Source organism: Petaurus breviceps, unplaced genomic scaffold (assembly GCF_028583685.1).
Source record: "Petaurus breviceps papuanus isolate PSGF00001 unplaced genomic scaffold, PetGlider_PUasm1.0 243, whole genome shotgun sequence".
Taxonomy (NCBI): domain Eukaryota; kingdom Metazoa; phylum Chordata; class Mammalia; order Diprotodontia; family Petauridae; genus Petaurus; species Petaurus breviceps.
Genome location: NW_027185931.1, coordinates 523,739 through 547,698, shown reverse-complemented (window position 1 = coordinate 547,698; position 23,960 = coordinate 523,739). Strand labels below are relative to the sequence as shown.

The 23,960-nt window shown below is 39.0% G+C and overlaps 1 protein-coding gene across 1 annotated transcript in view; it reads right to left on the bottom strand.

Moving 5' to 3' along the window:
• Positions 1–21,427, bottom strand: part of LOC138167650 (vomeronasal type-2 receptor 26-like) — a 51,008-nt gene extending 29,581 nt beyond the window's left edge. The window contains exons 1-3 of the mRNA XM_069096583.1: positions 21,210–21,427; positions 17,022–17,313; positions 477–1,280 (exon numbers count right to left, since the gene is read on the bottom strand). Coding sequence (XP_068952684.1) covers positions 477–1,280; positions 17,022–17,313; positions 21,210–21,427 — 1,314 coding nt within the window. The remainder of the gene's footprint in view (positions 1–476; positions 1,281–17,021; positions 17,314–21,209) is intronic.
• Positions 21,428–23,960: the final 2,533 nt, after the last annotated feature.

Here is a 23,960-nt window from a genome sequence, read left to right as displayed (position 1 = left end):
GGTTTAAGATGCAAGAAGACTGGAAAATTATGGTGATAGCCAGATGATGAAGTCTTTGAATGCAAAACAAAGGGTTTCAGTGTGATCCTAAAAAATAAAAGGGAGAAATGGACTTAAGGGCAATAAAATGAAATGTAATAGAGAAAAAAATTAAATTGTTTCATGGGTTCAAAAAGTCTGAAAGATGTAATTTAAACAAAAAATTATTCATCTGAAATAAATCCAGAATTTTAGGTGACTTTTAAGATCTGTTATCAATGGGACCAGAAAGTCCCCAAGAGTTAAAACTAACATGAGCCAAATGGATAAAGACATAACTCTGTATTCTGAGTTTTGTGTTTACTCTGCTATATTCTACCCTGTTCACATGACTTGTAGTGTTTATAAATTCCATCAGAGAAGGTCACTCTATAATTTCCACAGTCAAAATATTAAGAATCAGCAATGTACAAGACCAGTTCCCAAAGGAAACTTACCTCCCAAGGATGAGGCACCCAGCTTTCTCCAGTTTCCTCAGAAGCAATCTCTGATTTCATCAGAAGTTTTACATGAAGGGCCCAGGCCACAGCATACACTGCATTGTAGATGGTGTAACTTAGGCCAGACATAGTCATGTCAAAAAGGAATATAGGCAAAGCCTCCAGTGAAGCATTTCTTGCACATTGCTTTAGCTCCAGCCTTTTATGTTTATCCTGGCACTGGAATAATGACAACCAGAACTCCTTAAGTATGATGTCCTCTGGGTATTTATTAGGATTCACCATCCTGAGAAAAGACTTAAAACCAGGAACCTCATTGGTCATGTATGTAAATGTGAGAGCTCCACTGAAAGCATAAGTATCAGCATAGTAGGGTCTCATGGTGATGTCCCAGTGAGAAGTGGTGATCCACAGCTTAGTTGTTGGGGATAATGGCAGTTGTGAATATCTGAGAACCATTAATGAATCTGTATCACCATGAACTACAACTGCCCTAGCTGAGGATGCAATAATCTTGGGCATAAAATACAGCTCTGATTCTTCATGTGATCTCTCACTGACAGGGACCTTCTCTATGAAGGCTGCACAGACACCATGCTTTGCCATCTCCTCTGTCACTTTCCGCAGGAATTCCTCACCCCTCAGATCATCTGTAGTCACTAGACCTACCCAGGTCCATTTAAAATGCACCAGTAACTGGATTATACCTTGAGGCAAGGAGGAATCTCTGGGAGCCATCTGGTAGAGAGAAGGAAATTGGGTCTTGTCACTGAGGATGGGATCCAAAGGGCCAAAGGTGAGCTGGACAGTAGGAAACATGGAAAATGTTAAATTCTATGAATGTGGGAGTAATGAGAGAATTGTGGGAATTTAAAAATTCTATCAAACTGTCCTTTGTGGGGATAAATGTGGTGGTTTTTAAAGCACACTCCCTGTTGCAGGGGAATATTAACTCACCCAGATCTCCAGTTTTATCCCCCTCATTTAGTTAGTTCCTTGGTAATGAAAGAGTTCTCTGATTCTTAAAATATCACTGTTTCAGCCAGAAGGCCTTTTCGTTCCTTCCTAAGTAAGCTGTTATATTTTTCGTCGGCCCAGAATTAAGAGTTATATTCAAATGGTTAGGATTTCATTATGTGGTGGTATTATTTTTTTTTTTGCAAACAAAAAATAAACTTAAATCATGCTAAGTTTATTATGCTAAGCACATGATCTCTTGCATGTATCTTTTGTGGCCAAAAGCAAAATTCCTATACCTTTTTATACACATAAAAGTTATGCTTAAAATCAGACCATTTCATAGGGCATTTAAGGCACATGACAGAGTAGATCAGAAATTTTCAGGCTCCCCTGCTTTCCTCTAAAAACAAACAGAAATTCATCTCAAAATGTACACATAAAAGTTAAAATAAAGGCATTTTGTTGTTTATGATTATGATTGTCTACCAGTGTGCTATAAGAAATGATGAGCTCAGTGATTTTAGAAAGACTTGCAGGGGAATAATGAAGAGCAAAGTGGACAGAACCAAGAAAACATTGCACAGTGATAGCAGTATTGTCTTAAGAATGCCTTTGACTTTGAATGAATAAGTTATTTGGTCTCTTATAAATACCCCAATTAAGTGTAAAGGTCATATGAAGTGAGATGCTATTTCCATCTAGAGTAAGAATTGATAAATAGGAGTATGTAGAGAAAACACACACAGACACACATATACATATGCTATATGTTCACGTATGTGTTTGTGTTTTTATGTGTGTTTATGCATATGTATATATGTGTATGCACACACTCACCTATTTGTGTCTAATGGTAACCATCTCTTGGGTGGTGGGTGGAAGAAAAAAGACATTTACATAATAATTTTTTATATATTTGAAAGGAATAGTGAGTTGTTACATAGTAGATTTGCAGTTTCTTCTTTAATTATCTTTTTCTGTTCTATGTTATGGAAATGCCAGTTTTATTCCAGAGAGTGAGAAGAAGAGCAAAGGACATAAGCACTTGTCCTCCTAGGGCATTTTGAGTAGACCTCCAGGGGCAGAGGTTTGGTGTGAGTGAAGTGTAGGCACCTCCAGGCTGAGGCCACTGAATCGATAAAGAGCAGGCCCCGAGGCAACTCTGTCAGGAAGCAGACTAAGCCTCAAAAAATTTCACCTTATGGGGCAGAGCCAAGATGGCAGAGTAAAAGCAGGAACTTGCTTGAGCTTATCCCACAATCACCTCCAAATACCTGTAAAAAATGACTCTAAACAAATTTTAGAGCTACAAAACCCACAAAATGGCAGAGTGAAACACATCTCCAGCTGAAGACAGCATGGCAGGTTGACAGGAAGGGTCAATTGCCCTGGGATGGGAGCAGACCTCAGTCCTGAGGGCCAAGCTCCCCCAGGCCAGAGCAGATCTCAGGAGGCTGAATCAATGGCAATTGTGGTGCTTTCCCAACTTCTCAAACAACAATCACCAAAGATAAAATCAAAGGTCAATGGTGAAATTCTGTTGGACCTGGATGAGAGAAAAGGGTGGCCTGCTCAAACTGGGTGGCAGAGGTGGCAGCAGAGGCAACAGCAGTAGTGGTTGCTTCTCGAGCTGCAGGCCCACAGTTGGTGGGGGATTGAGCTGTTGATCAGAGGGCAATTGCAGGTATCTCTTTGCTGGCACCGAGGCAGGATCCTCTTGCTTTTACCTGCTTGGATCTGGGTCGCAGTCTTGGTTTGTGGTCCTGGGGTGAGGAGGAGCACTGGTGTGGAAGAGCTTGTGGTGGCTGTGAAGAGGGAGTCTTCCTCACAGTTCAGAGGCAGAAAAGAGTGCTTGTGGTCACTTACAGGCCAAACCATAGTCCAGGAGAGGAGGAAACAAGTCTCTTTTGATCATCTCAGCTTAGAAGTGTAAATTTACAATTGTCCAGAAGTAGCTCTGACAACAGCTGCACAAAACCCTCAGAAATTTAGGACAGAGAACTCTCCACTCTGGAAGCAGAGTCCTACCTTGGCAAAGAGCTCAAATGTCAAGTAATTGACTAGGAAAATGAGCAAATGAAGGAAAAAATCAGAATAAAGAATCTTTCTTTGATGAATAAATCATACAACCAGAAGGAGACAACAAAGTCAAAACTCCTGAATCAAAAACCTCCAAGAAAAATATGAATTTCTAGTAGGCCATGGAGGAGCTCAAAAAGAATCTTGAAAATCAAGTAAGAGAAGTAGAGGAAAATTGGGAAGAGAAAGAGAGTGATACAAGTAAATCATGGAAAATGAGTCAGCAGCTTGCTAAAGGAGATTCCCCCCCACCCCCCAATACTCAAGAAAATAACACCTTAAACAATAGGAGAAGAATGCCTTAAAACTGCTTTTGGCCAAATGGAAAAGAAGGACCAAAATCACACTGAAGAAAATAATTCCTTCAAAATTAAAACATAGCAAATGGAAGCTAATGACTTATGAGAAATCAAGAATTATAAAAAAGATCCAAAAGAATGAAAAAATAGAAGACAATGTGAAATATCTCATTGGGAAAACAACAGACATGGAAAATAGATTCAGGAGAGATGATTAAAAAATTAAAAAATACTGAAAGCCATGATAAAAAAAAGAACCTAGACATCATCTTTCAAGAAATTATCAAGGAAAACTGCTCTGATGTTCTAGAACCAGGGGCAAAAATAGAAATTAAAAGAATGCACAAAATGCCTCTTGAAAGAGGTCCCAAAAGGTCAATGCCTAGGAATATTATAGCCAAATTTCAGAGTTCCCTGGTCAAGGAGACAATGTTACAAAGCAGCCAAAAAGAAACAATTCAAGTACTGTGGAAACACAATCAGGATAACACAAGATCTAGTAACTTTTACTAGGGGCTAAAGGGCTTGGAAGATGATATTCCAGAGGTCAATGGAGCTAAAATTAAAACCAAGGATCTCCTACCCAGCTAAACTGAATATAATATTTCAGGGGAAAAATAGACATTCAATGAAATAAAGGACTTTCAAGGCTTCTTGATGAAAAGACCTAAGTGGAATAGAAAATTTGCCTTTTAAATTCAAGAATCAAAGAAGCAAGAAAAGGTAAACAGGAAAGAGCAATCATATGCCAAGATGGCAGAATAAAAGCAGGAACTTGCTTGAGCTTGTCCCACAATTACCTCCAAATACCTGTAAAAAATGACTCTACACAAATTTTAGAGCTACAGAACCCACAAAATGACAGATTAGAACACATCTCCAGCTGAAGACATCCTGGAAGGTTGACAGGAAGGGTCTATCACACTGGGCTGGGAGCAGACCCTAGTCCTGAGAGCCAAGCTTGCACAGAAGAGACTAGTCCTCAGGGGACTGAATCACTGGCAACTGTGGTGGTTTCTCGACTTTTAAAACCACCATCACCAAAGACAAAGTAAAAGGTCAGTGGGGAAACTCTCTTGGACTTGAGTGAGAGAAAAGTATGGCCCATCCACAGCATAGGATGGAGGTAGTCGCACAGGTGGTGGTGGATGCAGCAGTGGCAGTGACAGTGGCGGTGGTGGTGGCTGCTTTCAGAGCTCTAGGCCCACAGATAATGGGAAGATAGAGTGGCTCATTAGAAGGCAAGTGAAGGTATCTCTTTGCTGGCAATGAAGCAGGATTCTCTTGCTTTTCCTTGCTTGGATCTGGGTCGCAGTCTTGGGCATTGGTCCTGGCATGAGAAGGAGCACTGGTGTGCAGAGCTTGTGGCAGTTGTAGAGTGGGAGTCCTCATTTCAGTTTAGAGGAAGGAAAGAGTGCTCATGGTCACTCACAGAACAGAGCACAGACCAGTAGAGGAGTAAACACCTCTCCTTCGATTATATCATGTTAGGAGAACTAAAAATTTACAGGTGCCCAGAAGTAGCTCTGACAATACCTGCACAAAACCCCCAGAATTTTAGGACAGAGCACTCTCCACTCTAGAAGCAGAGTGCTACCTTGCCAAAGAGTTAAAAAAAACATGTAATTGCCTGGGAAAATGAGTAAACAGAGGAAAAGAATTAGATTACAGAATTTTTCTTTGTTGACAAAGAAGAACAAATCACACAACTAGAAGACAACAAAATCAAAACTCCTGCATCGAAAACCTCCAAGAAAAATATGAATTGGTCACAGGCTATGGAGGAACTCAAAAAGGATTTTGAAAATCAAGTAAGAGAAGGGGAGGAATAATTGGGAAGAGAAATGAGAATGATGCAAGAAAATTATGAAAAACAAATCAACAGTTTGCTAAAGGAGACCCCCAAAATACTGAAGAAATTAACAGCTTAAAAAACAGACTAACTCAAATGGCAAAAGAGGTTCAAAAAGCCAATGAGGAGAAGAATACCTTAAAAAGCAGAAATGGGCAAATGAAAAGGAGGTTATTTAAAATAATTCCTTCAAATTAGAATGGCACAAATAGAAGGTAATGCCTTTATGAAAAACCAAGATATTATAAAACAGATCCAAAAGAATGAAAAAGTAGAAGACAATGTCAAATATCTCACTGGACAAACAACTGACCTGGACAATAGATCCAGGAGAGATAATTTAAAAGTTATTGGACTACCTGCAAGTCATGATCAAAAAAGAGTCTAGACATAATATTTCAAGAAATAACGAATGAAAACTGCTTTGATATTCTAGAACTACAGGGTAAAATTGAAATTAAAAGGATCTACTGATCACCTCTTGAAAGAGATCCCCAAAAGGAAACTCGTAGGAAAAGCATAGTCAAATTCCAGAATTCCCAGGTCAAGGAGAAAATATCACAAGCCATCAGAAAAAAAAACACTTCTAATATTGTGGAAACCCAATCAGGATAACAAGATCTTACAGCTTCTACATTAAGGAACTGAAGGTATTGGGATATGATATTCTGGAGGTTAAAGCAGCTTGGATTAAAATCAAGAATCACCTACCCAGCAAAACTGAGTATGATGCTTCAGGGGGAAAAATGGACTTCAATGAAATAGAGGACTTTCGAGCATTCTTGATGAAAAGACCAGAGCCAAATAGAAAACTTGACTTTTAACTACAAGAATTAAAAGAAGTATGAAAAGGTAAATAGAAAAGGGGAATCATAAGTACTACAGGGAAAGATGATATTTGTAACTTATAAGACTTTTCTCAATATTAGGATAGTTTCAGGGAATACACACATACACACACACACAGGGCAGAGGGTGAGTTGAATATGAAGGGATGATATCTGAAAAATCAAATTAAAGAGTGAGTCAGGAATATATTAGGGGAAGCAGAAAGGGAGAGATAGAATGTGGTAAATTATCTCACATAAAAGAGGCAAGAGAAAGCAGGTAAAATGGAGGGGAAGAGCAGGGAGGTGAAAGGAATGAGTCAACCTTACTCTCACTGGATTTGACTTAAGCAGGGAATAACACACATACTCAATAGGGTATCTTACCATACAGGAAAGTAGGGGGGAAGGGTATAAGAAGTGGTGACGACAGAAGGGGGGGCAAATTGGGGGAGGGGATAGTCAGAACCAAATGCTTTTGCAAAGGGACAGGGTCAAAGGGGTGCTGGATAGGACACAGGGAAATATAGTTAGTTTTTCACTATATGACTATTATGGAAATGTTTTTCATAACTCCACATGTAGAACCTGTATTGAATTGCTTGTCTTCTCAATGGGAGTGAGTGAAGAGGGAAGAAGGAAGAGAATCTGGAACTCAAAATTTAAAAACAAATGTTAAAAACTGTTCTTTCATGCAACTGGGAAATAAGATATACAGGTAATGGCATATAAAATTCCATCTTGCCCTACAAAAAAGCAAGGGGGAAGGTGGGAAGGGAGGTTATGGAGAGATAAAGAGAGAGCAGACTGCGGGAAGGGGTAATCAGTATGCTTGCCATCTTGGGGTGGGGGGTAGGGGAGAAACAGGGAGGAAATTTGGAACTTAAAGTCTTGTGGAAATGAATGTTGAAAACTAAAAATAAATAAATTCTAAAAAAAGAAAAACAAACAAAAATACACAAGTAATTATAGCTTAGAACATGAATGGGATGCATTTATCCATAAAATGGAAACAGCAAATTAAAATTTTGAAATCAACAATATGTAGTTTTTAGGAAATACTTCAAAATGAGAGACACACAAATGTAAAGTAATGGACAGGAGTAGAATTTAAGTAAAAAAAAAAACCGGGGTAGTTATGATCTCAGAAAAATTTAAAGCTAAAATAAATTTAATCAAAAGAGGAAAATAGAGAAAATACACTGTCAGAAATATTATTTGCTATTGTTTTAGGCCACTTAAAATAACTAGACAATATAAGATATCTGAGAGTAGACCTGCCAATATAGACACAGGAACTTTAAGAACATAAATATGAAACATTTTTCCACAAATAAATTCAGATCTAAATTATTGAAGTAATATTTATTGTTCATGGGTAAGTGAAACCAATATAATAAATATGTTTCTGTAAAAAATATAATAAATAATAAAACCAATATGAAAAATGACAATTTTACCTAAATGATCTATTTATTCAATACCATTGCAATTAAATTATTAAAACGATCTTAATTAGAAAAAATAGTAACAAAGTTCATTTGGAAGAACAAAAGGTAAGGAATTTCAAATAAATCAGGGAAAAAAGGTGTAAAGGAAGCAAATTCAGCAGTATTAGACCTTAAATTATATCATAGCATGAGAGTATTGTTGAAGTAGAAAATGAATAATTTTGATTATTATTAATTAAAATTTTCTAAGAAAACAACAAAAAAAGAAATTTCACCTCAACTTTTATCTCACTCATCTCCTCAATTCCACCTTAGGAATTTTTACCCCACAGCCTCAACTTTCTCCTCACAATCTTTTATCTCATAAACTTTCACCTACAGAGAGCTGAGTGAAGGATGTTTGAATGTTCCCTTCCCTGAATTATTTCCATAAGCCAGGCCAAGCAGTGCTGACCAGAAATGATCCTTCCCTGTGACTGTGTGCAAAGCAGGGTCAGCATATGCCCAGTGAGGGCAGACAGTCATATGAAAAAATACTCTAAATCATTATTGCTTAGAAATATGTAAATTAAAACCACCTCAGGTTTTAATTTTACATCTAAGTTATTGGCTAAAATGATAGAAGGGGAAAGCAACAAATGTCGGAGGAGATGTGGAGAAATGGCAAAGTAATTTACTGTTGGTTGAACTGTAAACTGATCCAATCATTTTGAGAGAAATCTGGAAATACACCCAAAGAGTTATTAAACTGCATATACCATTTCAACCAGGAATGATGCTACTGTGTCTATGTCCAAATATGATTAAGGAAAAAGGGAAGAACCTATAAGTTCTAAAATGATTATGGCAGCTCTCTTTGTGGTGGCAAAGAACTAGTAACTGAAGGGATGCTAACCAGTTAGGGAATGTCTGAGGTGTTTGTGTTTTATGCTTGTGGTGGAATACTACTGTGCTATAAGAAATGATGAGCTCAAGCACTTTAGAAAATACATGGAAAGACTTGCATGAGATACTGAAGAGTGAAATGAGCAGAACCAAGAGAACATTGTAAACAGTAACAACAATGTTGTTTTTAGAATGACTTTGGGTGATTAAGTTATTTTGACTATGTAGATACCCAAAATAACTATAAAGGGCATAAGAAGCAAGACACTATCTGCATACAGGGAAAGAAATGTGTTTGTTTATGTGTATATACATATATTTATATCTATATCTTTGTGTCTAATGTTGGCCATCTCTAGGACAGGGATGGAGGAGGGAAGGATAAAAAAAGAAATTCACAAGATGACTTTGTTGTATGTTTGAAGAGAATAGCCAATTGTACATAGTGGATTTGCAGGTTCATGTGCAATCATCTTTTTTATATTGTGTTATGTTGAGTAAATGCTTATTTTATTTAATAGAGAAAAATAAAATCATACAATTTAAAGATTAAACCTCTACCTTTGATACAGAAATATGTATTTTACTTTGAATATGTATTTTGTTTAAAATTGGTAAATAATTATTAATCGATATTTGTGGGGGCAGCTAGGTGGAGCAGTGAATAGAACATTGGCCCTGGAGTCAATAGGACCTGAGTTCAAATCTGTGTGACTTTGGGCAACTCACTTAACCCCAATTGGCCTGCCTTCCCCCATCCAAAACAACAACAAAAACAAACCAAAATCTTGCGGTGTACACAAATGTTATTATTTTAGTATTTCAAATATCACTTAATATATTCTTATTGACAGTATTGATCTGTGATCACAAAATATTAATCATGCTGGTTGAGATGGGCATAACTTTTTGTGCAATGATTAAGTCTCCCCATCACTTCAGCAAACTGTTGCTTACAAATTAGATGCAAAGTATCTAATTTTAGAATGACTTTGAGTGATTAAGTTATTTTGACTATGTAGATACCCAAAATAACTATAAAGGACATAAGAAGCAAGACACTATCTGCGTACAGGGAAAGAAATGTGTTTGTTTATGTATATCTGTATATCTTACAGAACATGGAAAACAAAGATATCACCATGGGAATCTGACCATATCAATGGCATTCTTCATCTTTCATTTTAAGGTGCTACCCCAGGGCTAATAGGAGCAAAATCAGAATATATCATGTAATCACTAGACAACATTGAATCACTGAATCACTGTTTGTCTGTGTTCAATTGAAATCCCTTGACTTATGAGGAAGGAAAGAATGGTTCAGGGGGATTTTGAGGTGTCCAAATGTATACAAGTAGTAAGTGGAACAGGTGATATTTGAACTGAGGCCCATTCAAAGCAAATGTTCTTTCCACTGTATCAAGCTAATTCATCCTATTTCTGTGGGAAAGATGGGAAAATATGGGTTAGTCAATAGAACATTTAAGTCAAGGTGTAAATGGTTGAATGTGTAGACCCAGAGCATGGTCATTAAAGGACAATGTCCCTTGAAAAGGAGTTTCCAATAGAATGTTGCAGGAAGCTATTATTTGTCCTGGGAATTAGGTAAAGGCAGATGATGGTGCACTTACTAAAGGAGCAGATAACAGAAAGCTGGGAGGGCTAAGTTTAACATGAGTGGCAGAGTGAAGAAGGCTCAAAAAGGAGTTAATCATCTAGGACAGTGTGCTAAAATGTAATAAAGAAAATGAATCAGTGTGAAGACAGACTTGGGTTCTAAAAAGTTAAACTTTGGAAGAAGAAGGAAGATAGAAAGGGGCTTAGTGGGCAGCATTTCATATGAATGAGATGTGACAGTGTTAGTGGACTACAAACTCAATGGGTATCACCTGCATTTTAGAGCAGCCACTACAATTCATGAAATCTTTTTCTTCAGTGAGAAGCATAGTATCCAAGAAGAGGAAAAACCATCACAATCTGCATTACTTAGACCACAGCTGTAGTGTCATGGTCAGTACTCGAAAGGTTAAGTACTATTTTAGGAAGATAATGTGGAGATTATCATTCCCAGTCCATCAATCCTCTTTGGCCACTTTCTCCTCTCTGATCTATCTCATTTTATTGTTGAATGAATTTCACTCTACAATATTTTCTACATTCAATCCATTAAACCCCTTATCATTGCAAATATTTTATCCTTGCAGGACTCAACTTTGGATTCCTCCTACCATTCAGTGCCTTGTTTCTATTTACATGCACTTGAAGAGAGTTGGGGAAAATCTGAAAACTGTGCTGACTGGGTGTAATAGTAATGAAATTTGAAGATCCCTTTGTATTGCTAAACTAAGAGGTACATAGCACCTAGTTTCAAATTAAGCCTCTGTTAAAGAAACAGAAGGTATGATCCCCTGTTGCTGATGTAACAGGAAGGGGATGAACAGGGTGGAGCCATACCATATTTAAGGAAGAGCACAATCTAGACAGTCAGTATTTCCTGGGGTAAGCATCTTAGAGGCAGGGCATCTGCTATTGGACTGAAGATTGAACTGAGAATTAAGAATTGAGAAGAGGAATGAGAATTGAGAACTGAAACAGAATTACATAGAGCAAACCACGTGGAGGCTGGATAGTAATTTTGATTTTGAGAATGGAGCTTATGGTTCTGAGGATTTCCTTTTTATTATTTTTTAGTTTACATCATTCATTTCCACAAGATTTTGAGTTACAAATTTTCTCCCCATTTTTCCCCTACCCACCACTCCCAAAACAGTGCTGCCACTGAATATTCCCTCCCCCAATCTGCTCTCTCCCATATCTTCCCCCATCGCCACTCAGACTTTCCAGTAGGGCATGGTGGATCTCTATGCCCCAGTGCCTGTATATCTTATTTCCCAGTTACATGTAAAATTGATAATAATAATAACAACAATAATAATATATATTTTAAACATTTGATTTTAAACCTTTGAATTCCAGATTCTTTTCCTACCTCCCTCATCACCCACCCTAACTGGCAAGATAAATAATTCAATATAGGTTCTACATGTGTAGCTGTGCAAAAAATTTTGACAGTAGATATATTGTGAAAGACTTACTATATTTCCCTTCATCTTATCCCACCCCACTAGTTCTATTCTCTACTTTGATCCTGTCCCTTTTCAGAAGTGGGTGCTTCCAACTTCCCTCCCCCCCCCCAGCCTGCCCTCCCGTCCATCTTCCCCCGTCTTATCCCCTTCCCCCCTACTCTCCTGGAGGGTTAGATGTCCTATTTAGTGCGTATGTAATTCCCTCCCTAAGCCAAATTCAATGAGAATAAGGTTGACTCATACCCTTTTACCTTCCTGTTCTTCCCCTCCATTGTAATAGTTTTCACTTGCCTCTTCTATATGAGATAATTTATCCCATTCTATCTCTCCCCATATCCTCTCATATTCCTCTCTCATATCTTAACTTCACCTTTTAAGTATCATCCCTTCCTATTCAATTGGTCCTTTGCCCTCTGTCTGTGTATACCTGTACACATATATACACACACTCACATATGTATTCATACACCCATATACCCTCCTATATAGACATATATATGTATGTATACATATACATATATACATATATATATATATACACATACATTTCTATTACCTTCAACTATTATCCTACTGAGAAAAGTTTCATAAGTTACAATAATCATTTTTTTCATGTAGGAATGTTAATAGTTCAACTTTGATAAGTTACTTATGATTTCTTTTCCCTGTTTACCTTCTCATGCTTCTCTTGCTTCCTGTATCTGAATGTCAAATTTTCTATTCAACTCTGGTTTTTTCATCAAGAATGCTTAAAATTCCTCTATTCCATTGAATGACCATATTTTCCCCTGAAATATGATACTAAGTTTTGCTGGGTAGCTTATTCTTTGTTTTAATTCCAGCTCCTTTGACCTCCAGAATATCATATTCCAAGCCCTTTGATCCCTCAGTGTAGAAGCTGCCAGATCCTGTGTTATCCTGATTGTGTTTCCACAGTATTCAAATTATTTCTTCCTGGCTGCTTGTAATATTTTCTCCTTGATCTAAGAACTCTGGAACCTGGCTATAATATTCCTATGAGTTTTCTTTTTGGGATCTTTTTCAGGAGGTGATAGGTGGATTCCTTCAACCTCTGTTTTGCCCTCTAGTTCTAAAACATCAGTGAAATTTTCCTTGAGAATTTCTTGAACGATGTTTCTAGGCTCTTTTTTTTGATCATGGCTTTCAGGTAGTCCAGTAATTTTTAAATTTTCTCTCCTGGATCTATTTTCCAGGTCAGTGGTTTTCCCAATGAGATATTTCACATTGCCTTCTATTTATTTCATTTATTTAGATCTGTTTAATACTATCTTGATTTCTCATAAAATCACTAGCTACCATTTGCTACAATCTAATTCTGAAGGAATGATTCTCTTCTGTGAGGTTTTGAGATACTTTTTCCATTTGGCAAATTTGGCGTTTTAAGGCAGTCTTCTCCTCATTGGCTTTTTGAGCCTCTTTTGCCATTTAAGTTAATCTTTTTGTTTAAGGTGTTATTTTCTTCAGTCTGGTTGTTGAGTCTCACTTTTTTTAAGCAACCAGGGTTAAGTAACTTGCTCAAGGTTATACGGCCAGTTATTTCTGGGTGTGGTGCTAAGTATCTGAGCCCAGATTCAATCCTCAGGTCATCCTGACACTGGAGCCGGTGCTCTTACTCGCTGAGCCACCTGGCTGCCCCGGTTGACTCTCGTTTAATAATTTTCTTGCATCATTCTAATTTATCTTCCCAATTTTTCCTCCACTACTCTTATTAGGTTTTAAAAATCCTTCTTAAACTCCTCTATGGCCTGTAAGCAACTTATTCTTTTGTTGGAAGTGTTTGGTGCAGAAGTTCTGATTTTGTTGTCTTCCTCCTGTTCCACACTTTGATCTTTTCTGTCTCCAAAAAAGGAATCCAAAGTTGGATTGCTGTGCTTGCCTTGCTTCCTTTGCTTGCTCACATTGCCACTCAATTACTTGACTTTTGAGCTTTTTGCCACAGTAGAACTCTGCTACCAGAGGGGAGAGCTTCATCCCAAATGCTTCGGTTTTCTCAGCTGCTGGTGCTATTAGTTGTGTGCCCTCTCAGAAACCTCTACTGGCTTTGGCACACTGGTCATGCACCCCAGGACCTCCACCCAGGACAGGGATCCAGATCCAGGCAGCTTAAAGCAAGAGCAATTACCCATTGGAATGGTCACTTGGTCTCCCTAAAATCTGCAGGCTAGGGGCTCTGAAGCAGCCACATGGCAGTAGCTGGATGACTGCTACCCCTCAGCCACTTCTTGCTCTGGGGGCAAAGGCTGGACCGCACTCCTGAACTCCCATGTCCCAAAGTCCACACTATACTGACCTCTCACTTTGTCCTTAGCATCTATGGATTGATAATTCTGTAAACCACCACAGCTACTGGTGATCTGAAGTCCCTCCAACTGGTGGCTGGTTGTGGCCACCCTGAAGCTAAAACCATGGGCTCTTGAGGGGCTGGGCTTAGCTCCCAGAGTGCTGTGCTGGCCCCTTCCTGTCTGCCTGCCAGACTGTCTTCCGTGGGAGGTTAGCTTCTCTGTGGCATTTTGTGGGTTCTGTAGCTCCAAAGTTTGGTTAGAGTAATTTTTTACATGAATTGGAGGAGGTGGGATTGGGAGCCCCGTGGAAGTCCTGTTTCTACTCCAGTGTCTTGACTCTGCCCAGTGCTGAGGACGTCCGAGGGCCAACCGGAGCTGCTGAGAATTTCTGCAGGCCAGCCAGACCTGCTGAGGATTTCTAAGGGCAAACTGGAGCTCCTGAGGACTTCCAAGGACCATCTGGAGCTGCTGAAGACTGAGAAAGTCTGACTGTGGTGCCAGTACTTTGTACAAATGTTGTTGTGACTTTTTAAAATGTGTATGAATGTTCTTGTGGCTTTGTTAAGCCTTTTCTTCCCAGGAACAGAGACTGTGAAGGTTTTGAGATGGAATGGACATTGTGAGCTCCAATGTGGAGCAGGAACTGCACAGAGAGGACAAGGAGCTGGGAGCTGTCAGTCTTTCAACTCAGGTGGCAGCTGGTTAGATTTGGGTGGGAGCTGGGACCATGGAAAAGGAACCATGGAAGCTGAAAGCCTGCTGAGTCAAGATGAAAAGACCTTTCTGTGGGTACTGAGTAGTGACTGATGAAATTGTCTGAGTAGTGACTGATGAAATTGTTTGAGTAATGACTGATGAAATTATAATTTACTTGTGATCTAGGGGTGGATGGATTTTAAATTTTCCACTACCCCTTAAGAGGGTACTGAGTAGTAACTGTTGAAATTGTAACTTAATTGAACCCCATGGGTGGAGAAGTGACTTTTGTACTTTGTGACCCTTAAGGAGGCAAGCCTTTTTAAGGATGATTGCATGATTGACTTATTAAATTTTTGTGGCCATTTGAAACTATTTTGAAAGCTATGTGGCCATTTTAGTGATAAGTTGTTGAGTTGTGATATTGTGAATGCTATATTTTGATTTTCTGTGATAAGATGTAACATTGTGAATTCTGTACATTGATTTTCTGTGAATATTTTGCTCTGATTTGTTATTGAATGAATACAGAGTTCTCTATACTATGTAACCAGAACCTTGAAAGCTGTTCACAGCAGCAGTCCTCTGGAAAGCTGCTTGTGCTTAGCTTTATGCTGGGTCCTCTACAGATTCTTCTTAAAAAGCTCAACTGGTCTCAGAAATAACTGACTGCAGTGAGACCATTCTTTTCCACTCCCTAATTGTTTCCCTATCTCATTGGCTAAAGTAACTATTACAAAAATTCTGATCAGATGGCATGTAGAGGACACAGTGAATAGAGCATTGGCCCTCGAGTCAGGAATTCCAGAGTTCAAATCTTAGCTAAGTCACTTATTTTTTTCTATAGCTTAGTTTCCTTATTCATAAAATGGGTATAGCAATAGCACCGACTTGTGAGGATCAAATAAGATAATATATCTAATAGAAATGTTAGCTAAAACATGTTTTTCTAATTGTTTGCCAGGAGCTTTATAACTTTTTTGTAAAATGAAGACCTTAAAATAATATAAAATGTTAGCTTTCTTAAAGTCTTTTGCATTATTCCTTCCATGCAAACTCTTAACTGATGACCTTGTCTCAAACGTTACAAAAAACCTGACAGTTTTAATAAGTTCATGTTTCACTTTGCATAAGTTAAATAACTCAATATCTTTCATTACTATTTCTTTCACCTCTTTTCAATGTGGAAGATAGAGCTTCTCTAACTGTAAGGGCAGGTTTTTCTGAATTCACCCTTGATCTCATCCAATTCAATCTTCATCATATTTCCTTCTCTGCCATTTCCACTCTCTCACTAACTTACGCCTTTCCCTATTTACTGGCTATTTCTCAGGAACTTACAAATATGCCCATGGATTATATTGTTCTATCCCTCACTTGCACTTCATGGATTAATTCCTTTACGAATTATTCTATCTTCAACACCTCCTCTTCCTCTCCTCTCACTTTCTGCTGTACCCTCTGCATTATAACATGTAAATACTTTATCTGAAATTGTTCTCTCCGAAGTCACATATGGTCCTTTAATTGTCAAATCAAATGGACTTTTCAAAATCCTCATCCATCTTGACTTCTCTGCACCTTTGGATACTGTTGATCATGCTGTTCTTCTTGATGGCTTGTCTTCCCTTGTTTTTTTTTTTTTATGATGCTATTTTCTTCTGCTACCTATATGAGTAATTGTTCTTAGCCTCTTTTGCCATACATAAATCAGGTTTTGGTTATCATGAACAGAGAATTGGATATGGAATCAGGAAAATCTGAGTTCAAATCTATCCTTAGGCACTTAGTTGTTGGTTGAACATAGACAACTTACATAATTTCTGTGTGCTTCACTTGGGAATGATAACACCATCTGCCTCACTAAGATGTTGGGAGGACAAAGTGAGATATAATTTTAAAAAGTTTTTAGCACAGTTCCTGGTACACAGTAGGAACTCTCTAAATGTTTAGTCTTACCCCACCTCAACCTTCCATAGGGTTAGATGACTCATTCTCCTGCTTGTGTACAATCTGGATGTAGTACCATGAGAGGTCCAACCATTTTCAAAAATTGAAGTAGCCTGATAAACTTTTAGACAGTAGGAGGCTCAATATCACCCACCTGTGGGAAGTTGTAGAGCTCAAGCAGGGTTCCCATCTGGATGGATAGAGCAGATGTGGCTCCTCCAATGACAGCCACAGACTTGTACTGCCCTCTGCAGCTGAAGTTAGGGACTAGCTGATTCCCTCCTGTTAGCCACTGCAGGGAGCTCTCCAAGGTCCTCTCATCACTGTGGTAGGCATTGTAGACCTGGAATCCCAGAGAAATGTTGGGTAACAGAATAGGGTCCTTGTTGATCTCCTCCACAGCAAACCTTATGGTCAAGGCCTGCTGGTAGTTTTTGTGAAGCCACCTGAGGGGGAGAGAATCAGAACCCACTGAGAAAGCCTGAAGAGAAAATGCATTTCAGTACAAAAGCTCTCTCAGTTAAGTGAAGGTCAAGACAAACATTTCAGCTGATTTTGTGTTTATGACAACAGTGACAATAATAGTAACTAATGTTTATATGTACCAGGTACTGTGTTCAGCAACTTACAATGATTATGCCATTTAATCCATATAACAATCCTGGGAGATATGTGCTACTATTATCCGCATTTCAAAAGCAGAAAACTGAGGGAGACAGAGGCTAATTGATTTGTCCAACATCATCCAACCAATCAGTGAAACTGGATTTAAACACGGGTCTTCCTGACTTGAGGCAGTCCCTCTATACTCTGCTGTACCTTTCAGGCCCAAGTTGATTATTAAGCAAAAGCTCACTTATTCTCATACTAGTGCTTTTGTGTGACTTCTATGAGGTTTCTGGCTAGTTTTATGAATTCCTAATTTGAATGTGCCTGACAGACTCATGCATTTATTCAACAAATAAATTATCAGCCCATGTTACGTGGTAGATAATGTCAGTGATGCCGATGGTCCTTGTTCACAGAAGGTTCTCTGACATAGTAAAGGAGGTAAGAAATGCCCACATGCATTTAATACAAGGTATCAGGGGAAAAGTGCACATGCATGATAGATAAAATGTAGGAATGATGAGTACAAGGGTCCATTTCCAAATAAAGTTATAACACAAGGTTTCTTGGATATTGTCATACCTCTTAAAGGAAGTACTTTAATCAGCCAACAAATGTCTATTATATGAAAAGGGTGGTAGTAGACATGAGGAACTCAAAAGAAAGACTGAAAAAGATCCTGGAGACTGTCTCAATGAATAGATTTATGGGCTTGGGCTGCTGAGTTAAAATGTAGCCTTGGATCCTGGGCAAGTCACTTAAATATCCTTCAGCTTCAGGTTCCTCATTTGCAAAATTAGGGACAATAATCACTCCAGGAGCACATAGAAAGTGTATAAGGGAGCAGGTAACTAGGTGGGACAGTGGAGACAGCTACTAGCCAGATGTCAGGGAGACTTGAGTTGGAGTACAGTCACAAACTATTATTAGCTGTCTGGCACGCCATTTAACCTCTCTTTCACTCAGTTTCCTCCTCTGTAAAATGGGCATTAATAATAGCACCCCTCTGGCAGGGTACTTGTGAGATTCAAATGAGGTAATAATTGTGAAGCATGGAACAGTACTGGAGGCACTTTGTGGTGCTTTGTAGGCACCATGAGCAGGGGGCTCTCTGTCCAGGTAAATTATTTATGAATCTCCTGATCATTATCTCTGGGAAGAGGGGACTGCAGGAATAGGGAGCAGAGGTAGAAATGGGAATCCTGCCAAATTTACACGCACAGCATCTGCAGTCAGACCTTCCCACTGTGTCTTCATTTCAAGGCCAGAACCTCATCCAGGCCTCCATTCCTTCTCCCCACTGCCTTCTCCTTGCTATTAAAGTGTAGAAGAGCTGAAAGTCAAATTCACCTAAAACACTGCTGCTTCTAAGCAAATAGCTCTTCTATTCATGTCAATATTATCTAAAAGATATACACTCTGGACATTTTTCTCTCAGTTCTCAGTTTACGGACAACAGAGCAGTTTTCTGGGAGGCAGCAGCTGAGAAGAGAATCCCTAAATCTGTCCCTTCCCTCTTGTGTTTGCATCCAAATTGATTTGACCTGCAAGAAGCATGAGAAGTAACCTGCTAGATCTCTGAGCATTTGAGATGCTAGTCCATTCTTTCTATGGTTTTTGAAATTTAGCTGTCACCCAGCCCCCAGGCACACCCCCCACAAACTCTTTATTATCTCTCTCCACAGTTAGTGACTTCTACATCTGATAATCATTTTGTTTACTTTGGGTTCATATTTACATATGAATATATTCTCCTCTCCATTCTAATGTAAGAAACTCAATGACAAGAACAATCACATTCTTAGTCTTGTATCCCCAGACTATAGCACAGGACCTGGCACAAGGAGGTGCTTAATAAATGCCAGCTGAATAGTAGATTTCTTTCTAGGTCACTCACATTCTCTTCCATTAGAATGAGGTACTGAACAATAAGCTGTTTTGTTTCCATCCAGGACCTTGGATCACAAGGGAAGTTGATGAAAGACAGTATAGAGATGAGAAGGGAATTTGATTCACAGTAGCACCTTTGTCTAAACTGCATAGAGGCTAGGGACGTTCTCCCCTCTAAAGCCAACCATCACCAGTCCTGTCAGGTGAAGAATAAGGAAGGAGGAAAAAATGGCATTGAACATCTTAAAGCATTAGAGAATAGAAATGAGCAAAAATATAAGAGCCAGCATTCAGACAGTGCTTTAAGGTTTTCAAAGGCCTTCTATGTGTGATCTGATTTGATCCCCACTAGAACCCTGGGAAAGAGCCACCCAGAGGTTGAGTGATTTGCCCCACATCACAAAACTAGTAAATGTCTCAGATAGTTTTTAATTCAGATCTTTTTGACTCGAACAGATTTTATTTCCTTATGTAGAACTATTAAAGGAGATATAATTAGGGAGGAGGGGTTGTGGGGACACAAAGTGAAATAGAGAAATGTAAAGGAACCTCAATAGTGAGAAAAAGACAGAGATGTGCAGGCAGATAGAGATCCAGGGAATAGTAAGAATGGCCATGGACAAGGACTATTTGTATTTTTCTATAATCTGTCTTCCATTACCCTACCTTACAATCTTGTACCACCCTTTAACTCTTCATCCACCTTACAGTGAAGCTCCTTGGAAAGAAATATTGTGAAGGAGAAAACTCTGTGCACGCACGTGCATGTGTGTGTGTGTGTGTGTGTGTGTGTGTGTGTGTGTAAATTTGGACCCCACCACCTCCACACCTGTTGGTGATGTGCAGACTCACAGAGGTTTACAGCTGATGCTATGCTGTTAGACGTAGGGTTCCTGCTGTATTTACTCCTCAGTGTGCAATACGAGCAGAGCCCAGACAAAATTCTAGTCTTGGTCATGACAACAATGATCCCATAGTCTAAGAAATTCTAGAACTGATGTCCAATTCCAATTTTTTCCTGCTTTGAACTCAGCATAACCTGACTAAACAAACAAACACTAAAGCCTCACACATCAGGAAAGGGGAAATAAGAACATTTCATATCTCCAAGTGTGACTGTCATTTCATCATCAGATATCTACTTTATCTGGTTTCCAAATCTACCTCTGACATCCCAAGAAATGAAACACTAATGATCTCCCAGTTTCCAACTGAAACCTACCAGTCATGTTAGGGTTCTCTAGTCTGGGGCATGTATTTGTAGTGTCAGTACAATCACTGAGGGTCAGAATAAGGGATGTGGAGGAATAAACTACAGTGAATGCTACTAACTCTCCATGTCTGGAGCTTCTCAAGGGCAATGCCTCCGAGGAAGTAAGAAGTGCAGGAGAGAAATGCAGAGATACAGAGACAGAGAGACAGAGCTAAGGGAAATATATATATATATATATATATATATATATATATATATATATATATATATATAGAGAGAGAGAGAGAGAGAGAGAGAGAGAGAGAGAGAGAGAGAGAGAGAAATAGACAGAGATAGAAACAAACCAGATAGCAATAGAAATTGAAACAAAAGAGACAGTGATATAAATGAAAAAGCAGAAAGAATGAGATAGAGACAAATACAATATTCTCTATCTTCAGTTCTGTAAGACAATCAGAGAGATTAAAATTGATTGGTGAAAACAAAAGTGATCTGCAGAGGCGAGGCAAGTATTGGAGTTTCACTGGGCATAACAACTGGGACTTTCCTGTTGGCCCTTTCTTTAAAGAAGAATGCTTTGAAAACATCAGCTCAGTTAAAATGAATACTTTCACATAGAGAGGTACTTACTGATAACTCCTGCAGTCCTTGTTGGGCAGACTTGTAAAAACTTCTGCTTTTGTAAAACTACTTGCTCTCACTGAATACAGAGGGAGAAAGCTTCCAATCACCAGGTCCCCATCTCTGCTGAGGCTGGGGCTGATTTTGGAAAAGCAGAGGAGCTTCTCACTCCTGCACACTGAAGCAGGAAGCTGCAGGAGCAGTGCCAAGACCAGGGTAGTAAGCATGCAGAAAGTGTCTCTGTGAATGTGAAGCAGCATCTCCCTGAACACCAGCCAAAGTCCCAAACCTGCGGAAACCCAAGCAGCGGCCTGGATCAGAGAAGTTGACTGCTTGAGGCATTGAATGATGGGGAATTGACCAGTCACTGAAATATTACTGATGTCCAGTCTTCAGTCATCTATACCTAACTGAGAAAACACAAAGAAACATGAGTCAGGCCCTTGTCCACAACAAGTACAATGATGTAAGACCAAGGGTTTATTTTATAAGATCCCTCTGGCCATTTCACAGCTCTCAGTCACTTGCAATTAAGTAAGAAATGAGCCACCCCTTTTAGCTCCCTCCTGCCCCAGGCTGCAAAGATACATATGGGATCACAAGGAGCTCTGGGGACTGTGTTTGCTTCGGCATCACCAGCTGTATTTCTGCATTCAGGGGAAAAACAGAAGTTGAATAACATGTATTGCCCTCTTCCTAACATTTCCCAGCAGAGCTCATGTGATGGGTGAAACTTTGGAGTCTCCCATGGTCTCTTTTCAACTTATTATTAGTTCAAAGCCAGAGAACACAGGTGGACAAAAGGTTTATCCACATCTGGATTCTGGAGGTCCTATTCTCCTTTCATGGAGTCCTCCTGAAGCTCCTCTTCAGTGTAGCTGTCTGCTGAGGTCCCAGGATTAGGACCCTTAAGGAATTCCCATATTCCTTTTTTTTGTTTGTCTCATTTGTCATTTTACCACCCATTGGTACATATCACAAGTGTTTTACCTCCCATTGAACAAGCTGATATCTTCTACTTCTTGACAGAGACACTGCTATTGGCTCCAGCGTACAATGCTATTAGTGATCACAGGAAATCCAGTTCTTATGACCGTTCAAAGTTCATAAGGTCATCGTGTGGGAACATTTACCTTCCCTCTTCTCAGGAGTCCCTTACACCCCTTGACTAGCCTGCTCTTAAAATGCCCAACTAGGCACTGCCTGGTTATATAATACATAAAATCTGAGATATATATTCTTTCATTCAGCCAAACACAAGCAATTTTATGAACTGTCATTTAATGACTCAAAATCATTTAATCTTTTATAACTGATTAATGCTTTACTTATGTCTGCTTCACTGTAGATTGATTTATGTATTCAGCTGGAATGTGTTCTGTGACTGCATTGTCACCGACAATAATAATTTGAACTGTTAGAGACTTTGTCAACATCAAAAAATTAATGTAATTATTAGACTATAACAAGACTCAATAAAAAATTGTTCTCTAAAATACCTTACAAATTGCTCTTATAAATGAACTGTCTGATAAAGGAAAAGCTGTAGGTAAAATTTCCTCATATTTGAACAAGGCATTTGTCAAAATCTCACGGTATAGGGATGGCTAGGTGGTGTCCTTGAGTCAGGAGGACCTCACTTCACATCCGGCTTCAGACACTTAACACAAAACTAGCCGTATGACCTTGGGCAGGTCACTTAGCCCCAGTTGCTCTACTTTCCACTCTATGTAAAGGAAAAAGAAAACTCACACTATAGTCTCATAGATCCAAAGCTACAAAGGATAAGAGAGGACATTCAATTCAATCTCCCCATTTTACAGGCAAGGAAACAAGGGTTCAGGGGAGTTTTGATTTGTCCAAATACATGAAAGGAAATGGAACAGGTGCAATTTGAACGCAGGTCTCAGAATTCAAAGCAAATATTCTTTCCTCTGTATTAAGCAAATTCATGCTACTCCTCTGGGAAATATGGAAAAAAATGTGGGCTAGTCAGTAGTACAACTTGTCAATGTGGAAATGGTTGAATATGTAGACTCAGAACATGGTCACTAAAGGGACAATATCACCTTGGAAGGGAGATTCCAATAGAAAGTTCCAGGAAGCTGTTCTCTGTCCTGGGCATTTTATCCCATTATCAATCATTTAGGTAAAGTGAGATGATGGTGCACTTATTAAATGTGGAGATAACAGGAAACTGGGCAGCTTAACTTTAACATGTGTTGCAGAGTGGAAAAGCTGAAAAAGGGGGTTAATTGGCTACCACAGTGGGCTATATGTAATAAATGAAATAAACACAGATCAATGTAAAGTTTTAGATGCATGTCCAAAAAAGATGCATTTCAAGTACAAATGCACTTTTCCTAAGTACAAGGAGGGCCGAAAGGGGCTTAATGTGCAGCATTTCATATGAAAGAGATGTGACAGTGTTAGTGGACGATAATCTCAATGTGCATCCCCCGTGTGTTAGAGAAGTCACTAGATCTCATGAAATCATTGTGTTCAGTGAGAAGCAGATCCAAGAAGAGGGAAAACTATCACAATATGCATGGCTCAGACCACATCTGGAGTGCTGCGGTTCAGTACTGGAAAGGACAAATACTATTTTAGGAAGAATACTGACAACTTGGAGAATATCATTTCTAGTCCATCAACCCCACTTTGGCCACTCTCTAATCTCGGCTCTATTTGTTCTTATTGGCGAATGAATTCTCCTTTACAGTATTCTCTACACTCAATCTGCTAAACCCCTTATGCTAT